The sequence below is a fragment of the Engraulis encrasicolus genome, chromosome 22 (assembly GCF_034702125.1).
Source record: "Engraulis encrasicolus isolate BLACKSEA-1 chromosome 22, IST_EnEncr_1.0, whole genome shotgun sequence".
Taxonomy (NCBI): domain Eukaryota; kingdom Metazoa; phylum Chordata; class Actinopteri; order Clupeiformes; family Engraulidae; genus Engraulis; species Engraulis encrasicolus.
The window spans coordinates 47589988-47604987 of record NC_085878.1 but is presented as its reverse complement, the minus strand read 5'-3'; the positions used below and the strand labels follow the sequence as shown (position 1 = coordinate 47604987).

General features: G+C 45.0%; 2 protein-coding genes across 2 annotated transcripts in view; both read left to right on the top strand.

Moving 5' to 3' along the window:
• Positions 1 to 6502, top strand: part of cplx3b (complexin 3b) — a 6903-nt gene extending 401 nt beyond the window's left edge. The window contains exons 2-3 of the mRNA XM_063188299.1: positions 5375 to 5462; positions 6278 to 6502. Coding sequence (XP_063044369.1) covers positions 5375 to 5462; positions 6278 to 6502 — 313 coding nt within the window. The remainder of the gene's footprint in view (positions 1 to 5374; positions 5463 to 6277) is intronic.
• A 4873-nt stretch (positions 6503 to 11375) lies between these two features.
• The window catches only part of si:ch1073-459b3.2 (growth arrest-specific protein 1), a 3973-nt gene continuing 348 nt past the window's right edge, over positions 11376 to 15000 (top strand). Inside the window, exon 1 of the mRNA XM_063189143.1 lies at positions 11376 to 15000. This exon is cut by the window's right edge and continues 348 nt beyond it. Coding sequence (XP_063045213.1) covers positions 11931 to 12683 — 753 coding nt within the window. The 5' untranslated portion in view covers positions 11376 to 11930 and the 3' untranslated portion in view covers positions 12684 to 15000.

Genomic DNA, 15000 nt, shown 5'->3' with positions numbered 1-15000 from the left:
TTGAGGCAGTGTGTTGCGCTCCATTTCCTCCGCCACACACAACTCTCCGTCTAATCATGGAGCAAGAAAATAGTTTGCCTCCGAAAATTCTGCTGTTGTGTTCATTAGCCAAACGCAGGTGTTGCAGTAGCCTATATAATTGAACATTATATGGACTTTATACATAGGCCTACAGAAAATATATACAGTTCATCATAGAATAAATATGCTTAGCCTAACATAAATGTTTTAGACTAAATACAAAATCAATATAATATGAACATATGCTACTAAAATGAGAATAATTTAATGACTGATTTTTTGTTTAAGTAATGGTGACTTCATCATTGTTAATCAGTATAGTGCACCTATCCATCTATTTAAATATAACGCCGTGTTCAATGGACTAAGTTTTGAATTCACATTGTTGTTTTCCCTGTACATGGTATAATGAATGGCATATGAGTTATCATTTACTTGTTTAAATACTGCGAATATACTGTTACAGTATCACAATGAATGCATGGTTGCAGGTTGATCATAGGTTATCGCTGTTTGTATCTGTCTGTAGGTTACCAATGTGTGGGGTTATGGTGTATGCCTGCTGCATATCACATAGACTACACCTCTGTGTGTAATGTTACAGTGTGGAATGAGTGTGGTGAGTGTGGTATATCATGTGGTAGAATGAGTTGGGGCTGTTGGGGATTGCATGGAAAGCCAGGCAACCTCTCCAATTTGACCAAACTCCAATGGCTACAATATGGCAGTGGACTGACCTTTTTCAAATGAGCTCCAAGAGTACATTTGTAAAGTGTGGAAATGTATTAATTGGTTTGTCTGTTTGTTTGTGTTTATTTATTTGATTATTCCTCTTTGTTTATGTCTTTGTCTATTTGTTTAGTTCAGTCAGTCACCATGCCATGATGCTTGACACTGACAGTGAAGTCTATTAAAATGACAAATATTTTTATGGGTAGAGCTGTCCTGCTGTTTCCTCCAATAAGACATTTTTCCATAAGTGCCCTTTTGTATGGGAGATGCTGTTTAACAAGATGTAAAGGCAGATACTGCCATGGTGATGTTTTCAACTGAGGTGTTATCACCTTGGCAAGGACATGACGTGAGAGGCAGACACAGTACCTCAGTCATTATAATCGTTGTAATTGAGGGATTCTCAAGCCAAGCACCACATCTGAATACAACATGGATGTTTTATTTGTTAATGTTATTTATTTAATTAATTATTTATTTACTGTGACGCCAAGATCTTACCCTCTGATTTCTCTGACACGTCGTTATATGACTGATACAACATGTCATGGTTGCACGAAGGTGACTGACAATAGCGTCTTTCCTGCTTGCAACATCACCCTCTGGCCCTGCTTATGTAACATGGAGAGAGGTCAACTGTGCGCAAACAAGCAGAGCGATGATTTTAGTAGGCAGCCTTCATCTGTTTTTCACCATGAACAACATCAAGCTATTAATATTATTTGGCTGTTGGGTTTTTTTCATGTCTAGTGAAAATTCGTTATTTCTATTTTTTTTAACTTTGAGGTCAAACTCTGGGTTCCATCTTCAGACAAAAGAGGCCCCTAAGCTCTTCTGAATGGTCGACCATTGCAAGCCTGCCCCCTAGCGGAGAGACTAGAAACTGCATCAGCCACAACGCCCAATTAGAAATTATAACTTGTCATTTCTCGCAGATATTTTTGGAGTATTTATAGTATGATGGCAGAGGCCCAACATAGCACACGTCTTGCGTGGGGATGTGGGTTGATTTAGCCCATTATGTGACCCCTTTTTATGAAAACAGCGTCTGACCCTCCAATCCGCTCACAGAGCACAGAGCGTAGTCAGATAATATTGTGCAAAATATGCTAATTATGTACAGACATTTCAAGCTAGGCTCCACTGCTCTGCCACACCCCACATGCCTAATGGCCGAAGAAGCCTATGCATGTTATGTAAGTAAGTCTATTGTGGCCTGGGTGATGAGACATTTTGTACACAAAATTGGTTTGAAACAACAAAAATCAAGGGTTTATGAGAGATGTATGTGTCTGGTTTCACTGGGAGACCTTCTTTGTCACGGAGTAAAGCATGATTGAAAGTGAAAATGCGAGAGAGATGTCTTATAATGAGGACTATGTCAATAGTAACATCATATCCGCTTGTAAGATCCTGAGAGAGAGAGATTGAGAGAGAGAGATTGAGAGAGAGAGAGAGAGAGAGAGAGAGAGAGAGAGAGAAGAGAGAGAGAGAGAGAGAGAGATGGAGAGAGAGAGGTGTAGAGATGCAGAGAAAAAGATTGGGAGATGGAGAGAGAAAGATGGAGAGATGGAGAGAGTGAGAGACAGGGTCAGGGGTGTGCCTGAAGTCTTAAGGCTTGTCCAGTGTTAGGCAGTCATTTCCTGCAGCGGACACTGTGAGTCACTGTGTGTGTGTGTGTGTGTGTGTGTGTGTGTGTGTGTGTGTGTGTGTGTGTGTGTGTGTGTGTGTGTGTGCGGTGAATGTGCAAGCATGTGTGCAGGCATGTGTGTACATTTTTGTGTAAAATGTACTTTATGCATGTGCGTCTGTGCCTTGTCTGTGCATGTCTATGAGTGAGCAAGTTAGTGAGAGCAAGAGAGCGTCACACTGCGTGTGTGTGTGTGTGTGTGTGTGTGTGTGTGTGTGTGTGTGTGTGTGTGTGTGTGTGTGTGTGTGTGTGTGTGTGTGTGTGTGTGTGTACGCAGTGTGTCGATACTTCCCAGTCCCAGCTCCCAGACGGTGACTAGCCTATAGTGGGACTGCTGGCCACATCTGAGGCTCACTAGGAAGGAAAGCCCAGCTAACCCCCATGTTTTAACACACACACACACACACACACACACACACACACACACACACACACACACACACACACACACACACACACACACACACACAGAGAGAGAGAGAGAGAGAGAGAGAGAGAGAGAGAGATGAGATGGACACACACACGGACACATACTCACAAGAGAGAAAACGAGGAGGGGGGTGGGGAGCGTACACACACACGGACAGACATGAAAATCAAAAGAACACAGAATTTTCCTGCTGGCTCGCTTTTCAGAGGTTCCCCTCTTGTCTTGTCACATCTACTTTGTGTTTCATTTGTGTGTGTGTGTGTGTGTGTGTGTGTGTGTGTGTGTGTGTGTGTGTGTATGTGTGTAGGCATGTGTGAAGTATGTTGTTGATAGGCTCTGGGGTGTGTTTTGGCAGTTTTCGCAGCCTGTGAGCGTTCCTAAGAGCACTGCTCCTGACCTATTTATCCCGGCTATCACACAGTTGCATTTACACATGCACACACACACACATAAATGCAGACTTATGCACGCACGCGCCCACACATACACACACACACACATGCATGGATACACACACACACACACACACACACAGATACACACACACACACGTGCGCACACACACACACACACACACACACACACACACACACACACACACACACACACACACACACACACACACACACACACACACACACACAGTTTGCACACTTGAGGGAATGTGCAAAGTGCAATCTGCTGCTTCATTTCTGCACATGGTTTCATGATTTCAGCACAGCACAGACTACATAGTGGGACCATTTTTCATATCTGTAAAAGACACAACATTCCATTCAGTAGTATCTTCCTCCTCTGTAATGCCGACGAGCAGAATCGTTCAAATGAATGGAGTGAATGTTCCTTAATTGGCTGGACTGTAGTAAGCTTTTTCTTTTACCAGCAGTCTTGTGTTCAATAATGAGGATGTCTGCTGAGACACTTTGTATTGACACAAATTGATATCTCAACCCCCCCCCCCTTCTGTAGCTCTTTCATAATTTTATGCTTACGTTTGTTGAGTTCTTTTATTCACCGCTGTTGTCACCAGGCAAACTGGTGTAGAGTTTGATTATTAAGGTTGTGTGTAATGATTGAAAAGTAGACTCTCCACACAGCAAACATTGCAGTGCATATTCAACACTATCAGAGTATGGTCAACGCCATAGGTGTTAAATTAGACACTCTAAGTGATGAAATAACACTACTGTTTACTATCTGGTGTTAACATGAAGAGCTACTATGGCAGAGCAGAGTCAGACTAAATGGTGGGAAGCCGGAAGGATTTTACAGCAAAATCCAAATCCCAGATCATTTCAAAATTCCCGGCAGATGTTTTTTCAGAGCTCAAAAAGGGAACATGTCCCCAAGAAAGAGGACAATAGACACCCTACTTAGAAATTATATTTTAGAGATAATAAAGTCATAAGATTGCACATGATTGCTTTACAAAATTCCTTGGATGCACTATTTAGAGCTATGGCCTTAGAGGTAAAATTGTCTTATTATGTCTTGTCCTATACAGACTATGAGTTATGTAGTGAGTGGGTTATATAGACAGCGCCCTTAAAAGGCTGTCATATTGGAAAGTGACATGGCTAATGCTATCAGCAAGTGGGTGGGATATCCTGCAGTTTATGTATGGAGGTGGACAGATCATTTGGGGATGTCTTACCAGCTTATTCTACACGTATGCCTGTGTGTGTGTGTGTGCGAGCGTGCGTGCGTGCGTGCGTGCGTGCGTGCGTGCGTGCGTGCGTGCGTGCGTGCGTGCGTGCGTGTGTGTGTGTGTGTGGGCGGGCGTGCGCGTGCACAGGGGATTAGTGGACTACAAATGATAGGTGGTGTAACATGCCATATTAATCCATACCCATATTAAAGCCAGGTATAGATTTAGGATCTGGGAGGGTTTAAACTGGTCTACTTTAACCATGGATGTAGTCTGTACTGGATGTATATAAAATGTGTTACACTAGTCGCTGATCCTCGTGGCTTGTAGAGTTTATGTCTCTCTAGGTGAGTCACAGACCACAGAAGCGTGAGGAACAGGGGGGCATAGCCCAGATGATTTTATATGCGCTTGAAAATAGACAAGTTAACCCATTTTAGCCTAAGGCATCTGCAAAAAACAACTGCTGAATGCCTAAGCCCTTTTTGGAAAAAGGTGCCCTCTGCCTATCAAAACCTAAGTATCTCAGCCCTCAAAGAACAAAAAAACATGCAATAAGTTGCATTTAGAAGCTAGGACTCGGAATTTGAATTAGAATGTTTTCATTTAGCTCTAACATTTCCACATTTTCAATAACAAAAACCCTCAAATATCAAGAGCCTGAATGCAGTGCATATGTTGCTCCAGGCGCCAAAGGTCAAACAACATATAATATATTACATACTGTATATTATATGAATATTATACATATTATGCAGCATCAGGCTAAAATGGGTTAACTGTCGGGTTATTTTAGTATCCTTAACCATGTAAGCTGATTTCGTCTGTTGTCTGTTTTCTTTGTCCACCATAGGGAGGAGAGGGAAGCCGAATTTGCACAGAAGAAGGCAGAGCGAGCAACAGTCCGCTCCCACTTCCGGGATAAGTACAAACTTCCCAAGGTGCCCCCACTAAACCTGCTCATCTACTGTACAACATCATCTTTCCGATTTGTGATCAGTGTCTGAACACCTATATGCTGACAATGTGATCTTTTTTTAACTGTTAGAATAATTATTATCTGTATTAGATTTAATAATTTTCCATCTCTGCACTTGCCTTTGTTCCTCTAAGTACTGCATTTCTCTCATTGTCTCGCCTCTCTCCCTCCCTCCATCCCTCCTCCGTCTCTCTGTCTCACTCTCTGTTGCACTCTCCCTCTCTCTGTATCTGCATCTGTCTCTGTCTCTGTCTCTCTGTCTCTGTCTCTGTCTCTCTGTCTCTCTCTCTCTCTCTCTCTCTCTCTCTCTCTCTCTCTCCCCTTCCATGTGTTTAACCCTTTGTACGGACCCTTACTGTTACCAAAATTGTAATAGCCAATAGTCTTAATATGTTGCCTTCAATAATGTCATAGCAATGTTGTTATGATGTAGTTGAGTCAGCAAAGAGGGAACGAGCATGCCGGCGGGCCCATCTGCACAAAGAGTCCATGGTGCAATGTAACACACTTGTGCATGTAATAAACGGTAAAAGACTGCAGATGAATAGTTTATTTAGGGGCTTTTTATGTCTTTATTGACAGGACTGTATGAGATGCTGACAGGAAGAGAGTGGGACAGAGAGATGGGGGAGGATGGGGAAATGACCCCGGCCAGACTCGAACCGGGGTCCCCATGGGCATGCAAGCCCAATGCGGGGGGCTTAGTGCATTGCGCCACAGCGCCCCCAGAGACGAATAGTTTGCAAATTCCTATTCTATCCCTCCCCTCCTATCCAGAACGAGCTGGACGCGGAGCAGATCCAGGCGGCGCGCGACGACGTGGACCTGCCGGAGGAGCTGGCCAAGATGATCGCGGAGGACAACCAGGAGGAGCAGAGCAAGAGCTCGGTGCTGGGCCAGCTCAGCAGCCTGCAGAACGTGGACGTGGACCACCTGAAGAACAAGGCCCAGGCCACGCTGGAGGAGCTCAAGAACAACGCCGAGAAGTGTGAAATCATGTGATCACGCTCGACATCATGGGATCACGCTCTGGTTCTTCTCTTTCTCTCTCTCTCTCTCTCTCTCTCTCTCTCTCTCTCTCTCTCTCTCTCTCTCTCTCTCTCTCTCTTTCTCTTGCACTCTTTCTCTCCCTCCTAAGCTGTCTCACTCTTTCTCATTCATGTGATCACACTCTGGTTCTTCTTTTTCTATCTTTCTCTCTTTCTCTCTGTCACTGTCACTGTCTTACTCTCTCATTCTCTCTCTATCTATCTATGTCTTGCACTCTTTCTCTCCCTCCTTAGCTGTCTCGCTTGCTCTCATTCTGTCAAGCTCTCTAGTGTGATCTCTCTCTTGTTCTTCACTTTCTCACTCTGCCTCTCTTCTCTATCTTTCACTCGTCTCACTTCTCCATCATCGTATGATCATTCTTCTTCTTCGCTCACATTCTGCCTGTTCTCTCTGTCTTTCAAGCACTCTGACATTCCGTCCTCACATTTTCACACTGGCATTCTCATCACTCACTCATTCTCTCCGTCCACTTTCTTTCATTCGCTTCTTTCATTTCATTCTTTCATTCACTCATTTTTCACTCAGTGTTTCATTCGCTCACTCTCATTGTCTCTCTCTCTCTCTCCCTCTTAACTTCTCTCATGTGGTCATCTTCTTCTTCGCTTCCTTTTTTCTTATCTGTTTGTTTCTCTTGCATGGTTTCACTCACTCCCTGTATCATTCACTCTCATTCTCTCCTCTCTCTCAAGTTCTTATTCACTCACTCACTTTCACTTTCACTTTCTTTCATCGTCTCACTCATCTGTCTATCTATCTATCTATCTATCTATCTATCTATCTATCTATCTATCTATCTATGACCAAGTTCTTCCTAATCGTGCCACAAAAAAGCACAACTGCACACACACACACATACACACACACACACACACACACACACACACACACACACACACACACACACACACACACACACACACACACACACACACACACACACACGCACGCACACACAACCAAGAGCCACACAAGCTTAGTGTTTGGCTGCCTATGTGCCAGGCACGCACAGTAAAGTATGTTACACTACAATACATTCCCAATCACATGCGCTGTTGTTACAGTTGTGTACGTGATGATAATACAAGAGTATTCCTCGCTCCTTCTAAGTCCATCGATGGTTTTTTTTATCAGTGCAATCCCTCTTAGGTATTGTCTCCCTGCACTGCCATGCGTTGCTGTAGATGCAGCACAGCTCTAAGTTGCTGTGGTACTACAGGCTTTCCATGTATAAGTCACTGTTTTGCCTGCACTGAAGCTTAGGCCCCGTGCCTTTGCCGTTCATGCACACACACACTCTTACACTCGCACGCATGCACACACGCACACGCACACGCACACGCACACGCACATGAGCGCACGCACACACACACACACACACACACACACACACACACACACACACACACACACACACACACACACACACACAGATCTCCCTATTTGGCCCTGCCTTGCATGTATATACATGCACAATTAAACACACACCCGTACACACACACACACACACACCGCTCTCTATGGCCCTGATTTTCTTGTGTCCGTGTCTGTGTCCTTGGCCCCGACAATGCCCCCAATAACCTTTGAACTTTGAACTCCGCCCTTTGACCTCTCCTGACCCATGACCTCCCCATCCCCACCCAGTGACTTTTAGAGCCTCTCTCTCTCTCTCCGTGTCAGTGGTGCGGTCTTGTGCTGGTTCTCTGGTGAATCTTAGCTGCTATGATTTCCATTTCGATTCCTTCCTTTTCACTTCTGACGTGTCTATCCAAGTGTCTGCCCTACTGGTTGCCTGGAGTGATATTGTATTGTGTCTGAAATACACAGAGACATACACACAGACACATGCATGCACAACACATGCACACACACATACACAGTGTCCAAGTGCATAAATATGCACACGTGGTCACACAGGCATGCATACACAAAAACACATGGACACATATGCGCATACAACACACACACACACCCACGCACACGCACGCACGCACAGACACACACACACACACACACAGCTTCATCCCTGTATCTCTCCTCTCGTGTCACCTTTTCTGTCTGTAGTGTTTTCCTCCACACAAGGGCACTCTGTGCTGCCCTCGGACATGAAGGGGATTTTCTGTGTCATAGCCTGCTCATAGCTTCACTATCAGTTCAGTCCAACAGAATTCACACTTAAGGAAAATCCATAGGCTTTTCCATAGGCGTACACACTCACAGAGTGAAACAATAACTGAATTTCTACTGCCCTCCTACAAAAAATGACTGAATATATTGTTTGAATAAAATATACAGCAATAACTTTGCAATATCTGTATCTTCATATAGTTGATGTCGTAAAACATTATGAGGACTGATGGGACTTCATTCCTACATGGGTCCCATTGAAATGACATAGGTGACTGTACATCATGTATGTTTGTATGTATGTATGTACGTATGTGCGTCTGTGTGTGTGGTTGTATACATCTGAATACCAACAATACTGTTAAAAACAGGCCTGTCCTCTCACCAGACGTTGATTCCTGTCTGCACTGTATGGACTTCATCTTGCAATGTAATATCCAGACCTCATCCTTTTTGACTGTTTGAAACTGTAATAAATATGTTTTTGATGTATACACATCACGGCAGAGAATGAACAGGGTTTTTTCTATCGAGTTTTTAAATTCCACCTCTATTCCACAATGAAGTTGTAAAAGGGAAGTCTAACCTTCTTGGTGCGTCCAGTCCAGGACGGTATACAATGGAGAGTAAACTGGTCCACTTCGAAGAGACTAGGCCAGGGATGACTGGAGCACTCAGATACTTTTTAGTTATATCTTATTGTGGTGCAAACATAATGACTGACGTTTCGACGCAGTGTGTGTCTTCTTCTTGACTCTGAAGAAGACACACACTGCGTTGAAACGTCAGACATTATGTTTGCACCACAATAACATAACCACTCGTGCATTCAGTAAAATAAGCTTATTTTACTGAATGCATGGGTAGAACAGCAGGACCGAGCAGTCAAACTAAAATGATTTGCCTCTCTGAAGCAAATCATACCATTGGATGCAGTACTCCAAGCCAGGTGCTTTAGTATTAGTAACGTGATCCATTGTGGTTTACAGCTTTGCGTATAGGCATTATGCCCTGTATAACCAAATAGCCCTACCCAATTTGAGAAAACACATCTAACCAGAGGAGTAAAAAGTAAAAGTACTTGTATTGTAATTACAACATGGTATTACCTAGCTATTACACCATTTACTCCATTGTACCTAATGAGATAGATAGACTGTGTTGTTACTGAAAACCAAACAAGGACACCCAACAAACGTGCATTTAGCTGACTGTAGGACAAGTACACAGGTCTACTGGTTACTCAGATAAGTTACTTGTGTTGGAAGAAAACCGTGTTTCTTTTTTTTTTTTACTTTTACTTTTGACACCTCTGCACCTAACAAGAGCAACCAAAAGGTTATCACTTGGAAGAACGTCTGCTTGCAGTTTCTACTCAAATCTGCTGTTCATGTATTGGACAGCAGGGGGAGCCCATGTATCTCTGACCCAGAGACGGCTCTGTCTGACCCACCTGAATCCTCAGGTGAGTGTGCATTTTACGCAGGTAAGCTCCGTATCGCTGTCACTGTGCGCACGGCTGTGCGCACCACAATTCCACATATCCAACCTACACCGTGCCATTGTTTTAAAACAATATATGTCCTTCAATATCTGAATTGCCAGGCACATTATTAATCCTACTTTTGGCTTCTGTTCATGTACAGAGAGCAAAACGTTTTTTTCTGGCTTTCCCCAGCGATAAGCCTACCATTAACATTTTCATACATTTTCAGAAAAGGCTATGTTTATAGACGGAAAGTTTAAACTTTTATCTGTGATTCCAATTAATGGTGCATTCTTCCTGGCATGTCCAATGAAGACGGGGCTTAGGGTATTTTATGGAAATGTCTAAATGTTGTTTCAGGACACAAAACGTGGTTTTACGACCCTTTGACAACCCAAGACTGTGGAGACGGCCATCTGGCGGGGTGCAACCGCGGCCAGGTTCTCCCCAACGCGGTCTGCAACTTTGTTTTGTAAACGAGCCAAACGGCCTGGGAGTCGCTGTATGCCTATGCTTCCTCTTTTTCGCACCAGGGTCGTTTCCATCTCAATAGCCGGAGAGACGTGGCTATTGGAAGTTTTCGAGTGCGTTGTGAATGGACAAAGCTGTAAAATATATTGATGCTGAACCCCTTCTCTATTGACAGCCCACAGGGCGTGAACAATCTTCAGCACAGAAAGACAAAGGGCCACCGCATGGCCAATCTAACACAAAAGAGGTGAAACGGGCCAGAAAATACCATTCTCTTCTATTCTCTCCTATCAATCAGAGACTTAAAATCGTCGACTGAAGCGGGAAAGGGCGACTATTATTAAGCACTTTGTGAATAAACTTCGCAAGGAAACGGGTTTCAAACTGAGGTTTTGCTCCTTGGTTGAGGTCTAAAGGAACAGATTTGTTTTCCTGCGCTCTAAATTGGCCTGCAGATGTGCGCTTCAATCAATGGAATGCGTTCTGTCGACTGCCTCCCTCCCGAAGTTTTTCCCCCTATTCCTTAATCAAATGAATGGAACTTTTTGAGGAGGACCACACAGCTTGCGAGTTTCATAAACTTCGTAGGCATTTTATTTCTCATGTATTTCGACGTGAGCGTTGCCAAAAAACTCAGAGTTGCCATGGAAATCAGTCCCACGGCTCACTCCTCAATAACGACCAATCCCAGGCGAGGGTTGTAAATTGAGAAAGGGGGGAAGGCAAACTTTCTTTTCTGCGGGTGGTGGAGGAGGGGTGTTGTAGAGAAATGCCTAACGAAGCGTGAAGCGTAACTGCAAGAGGGGACAAAGACATAGCAGGCGAGTGTGCCAGTAGGGACCCAGAACTTACCAAATACTACGGAAAGATGAGGACGGCGGAAGAAATAGAAAAACTATTTTGCTGGAAACATTTCGATATGAAGCCGAGTGTTAGCTGAAGAGTGCCTAGAAGGGGAGTCGAAGAAGTGTGCCGCGTTCCGTTCTTTGCAGCAACTTAACTTGGAACTTTGTTTTTCCCTGTGAAGAGGCTTCACTGCTTAGCCTGTGAAAGAAACCACGCGGTATGTGGACATGCGCTGGGCGTTCGTTTCACCTTGAAGTTGCCTCTTCTATCATTTATGGAAGAAAAGTTGTGGGACTATACTCGGGTTGTGGAAAAGACTGCAGTCTCCTAAGCACACGGACTGGTAATTTGGTACACTGCAGTGTTGTCTTTTGATTTTCAAGAGGTTCTACATGCATGCCCTGATACAATCGCTGGAAAAGTGCGCATTGGTTACCCCGACGCCCTCCGAGAATGAAACTTTGTTCTAGCGCTGTGGCGCTTTTCTTTTCGTTCGTAGTGGTCCTGGATGCGCAGTTGGTGTGCTGGCAAGCGCTTATGCAGTGCCACAACGAGCCGGAGTGCGAGCGCGCCTACGGCCAGTATCTAACCGCTTGCGAGGGCAACATCCGCGGCTCCAGGCAGAAGTGTCCGAGCCACTGCATCAGCGCGCTGGTACGGCTGAACCTGACAGTCAGCGGCCCTGCCCTGGAGACTTGCGAGTGTGGAGAGGACGCCCTTTGCCGGAAGTCCAAGAGGGCCATCGAGCCATGCCTGCCCCGCATACAAACAGAGGGAATCGGATGCACGGCGGCGCGTCAACGCTGCGAGGAGGACCACAGTTGCCACACTTCCATGACGGCCTACCTGTCCAACTGCGGGCAGTTGTTTAACGGCCGGAAGTGCTCGTCAAGATGTAAGAACACCATCCAACAAATGCTCTTGATCCCCAACGGCATGCTGCTAAATCGGTGTGTATGCGACGGTGTGGAGAGGCCGTTTTGCGAGGTGGTCAAAGAGAACATGATCAAACTGTGCAACATCGGCGAGAGGGACAGTGGCATCGCCACTTACCAGGCCGAGGCGGATTACACCTATGAAGACGAGGACATTGACTTCAAAACGGAGATGCTGGACCCTGACACAGTGGTGTCGTATTCCGGGTCGCCCAGGCTGTCCCTCAGCCACATTCTGCCCTTGTTTATGGTCCTCTCGCTCACCCTGTGAGTGGGAGTGGGGTTGACATTGCCCCTCTGGCGGTGTGCCAGGGGTCACCTTTGGAATGTGTGTTACTCACGGATACAGCCTGCTATAGCAAAGAGAGCGGGGAGTTGGTTGGTTGGAAAACACACTAGTCTTGACAATACATGGTGTTTTACCAATTGACAGTCTTGATCATGCAATGGTTGACAGTCAAGGCTGTTTGGCTGTCTCTTGTATTGGCTACAGTCTGATGACTTCTTTGCTGGACTGTGTACTCAGAAGATTATAATCTTTGCACTCGTGCCGGGGTGAGATACTATTACACAAGTGATTATTTGAGGGGGAAGTCAGCCTACCCCCCCCCCTGTCCAGCCCAGTCCACCCTTCTCCAAATGACAAGAGGAACAACATTGACTCATTGAGCCTACTACTTCTCTCCCTGTCTTCCTGTGGTCCTTCTTGAACTGTTCCCCCTCCATCCCAACTGTTTGTTTTGTTTCATCTCAATAGCCCTTGAAGTTTGCCTTTTATTAGGAGCGTAAGGTAAACACTGAGCCTGTGTTTGCTCTGCACTGCACTTCACACCAGGCCCTTTGTGTCGGCTATCGGCCCTCAAATATTTGTGACGAGTCGCCGAGTGAGTGGACAAGGCTTTTTTGGATCAAGCCGCTAAATGAAGTGAAGAGGCTCTTTAAGCAGTCGCCTCCCCCTTTCCTTGCAACCCCCCCAAACACACCACCGACCCCTTTCCCTTTCTCCATGGTTCCCCCCTTTTAAAAACTCCTGCTATTACCCTTCCCCCTCCTCTGCACTGCTTTGTCTCTCTTTCTCTCTCTCTCTCTCTCTCTCTCTCTCTCTCTCTCTCTCTCTCTCTCTCTCTCTCTCTCTCTCTCTCTTCCTCTCTATCCTTTCCTGGCTCTCAGAAGCAATTCGAAAACAGAACCACCGTTACTGCCGCCCCCTTCCCTCTTAAACTTTTCAAATGTTGGGTTCCATGCCAAGTTCTGTGACTTACACATGGTGAAGTAATGGAAGTTGATCTGTTGGCTTCACTGCTGTGCCACATAGTGATTCTTTTGTTTCCCTTGACTGCCAAGCTTTGTTTTTCGAATGGACCACAGTTTTGAATGATGTTTCAATGTGTGTTTCGTTTTTTTTGAGGGTTATGAAGAAAGAAAACTTTTGATGTGGAACATTTCTGCTGGTCCCCATTCTCTCTCTCTCTCTCTCTCTCTCTCTCTCTCTCTCTCTCTCTCTCTCTCTCTCTCTCTCTCTCTCTCTCTCTCTCTCTGTGTTATATTTTGTCCATGTCTGTCTCTGTTCTTTGTCTTCTAATGGCTTTGACCTAAAAGCTCTGGTTCTGACCCTGGCTGGATGACTTTATCCATAGGGAATATGAACTCGCTGCCAGGAGAGGAGAGGAGAGCAGAGGAATGGATGGGGCGGAGGAGAGCCGAGTGGATGGCTACATCACAATCTCTCAGCTCTTGGCTAGTGTGTTTTCTTTGTGGAAAACAACAAGAAGGAATGAAATAAATGTATCGCTGGATCGTCAGCTATATAATACGGAGCGCTGGGCCTTCTCTGGCTATTATTATTATTATTACAGTCCCTTGCCTGGGGAAGTGTGTAACAAGTGAGGAATGTTGGCCGATATTAGACTCTGGAGCCCCGGAGAAGGAGGCCTTTTTAAGTGGGTCTGGACTGCCATGAAGAAAAAAGCCCTCCTGGGTTTTTGCAGATGAATTGGGCCTGACTGGGTTTCAGTGAGGGGAGGAAAGGCAGGGAGGAAAGAACAGAGGGAGGGAGGGATAGATGGAGGGAAAGTGAAAGGGGAGAGGAGAGCAGGAGGGAAAGGGGGAGTATAGAGCACACTCTTCTGGTCTCCTTTACCTTCATTGACCTACTTCTGTCACTCTGTGTCTTCTTCTCTTTTGCTTTGCTCTCCCTCTTTCCAAAAGGGGTCCACATTACAAAAGCAGCCCAAGTATAACTACATACAAAGCAGTTACGTTTCGGAAGAAAATGCAGTAATTCTCCTTTTATATAGTTTATATTGTGTAAAAATATTGTGTGTTGTTTTTTGTATGTCTCTCAACATATAGGACTGGCTTCCTGCTTTAAAGCGCTGAGGGGTACCCTAATTTCCAACCTATCAGCCGCTGCCTTTTTGTACGTTGAAACCTGCAGCTTATACCGTGATGTAGCTTATACCGTGATATGGCTATTGTATAGATTATTATGTGTGTCAAGCACAAAGTTTTTGTTTTTAATTTGAGTGGGTGCAGCGTATATTCAGGTGCGGCTCATAGGCCAGAAATTACGGTACCCCAGAGGATAT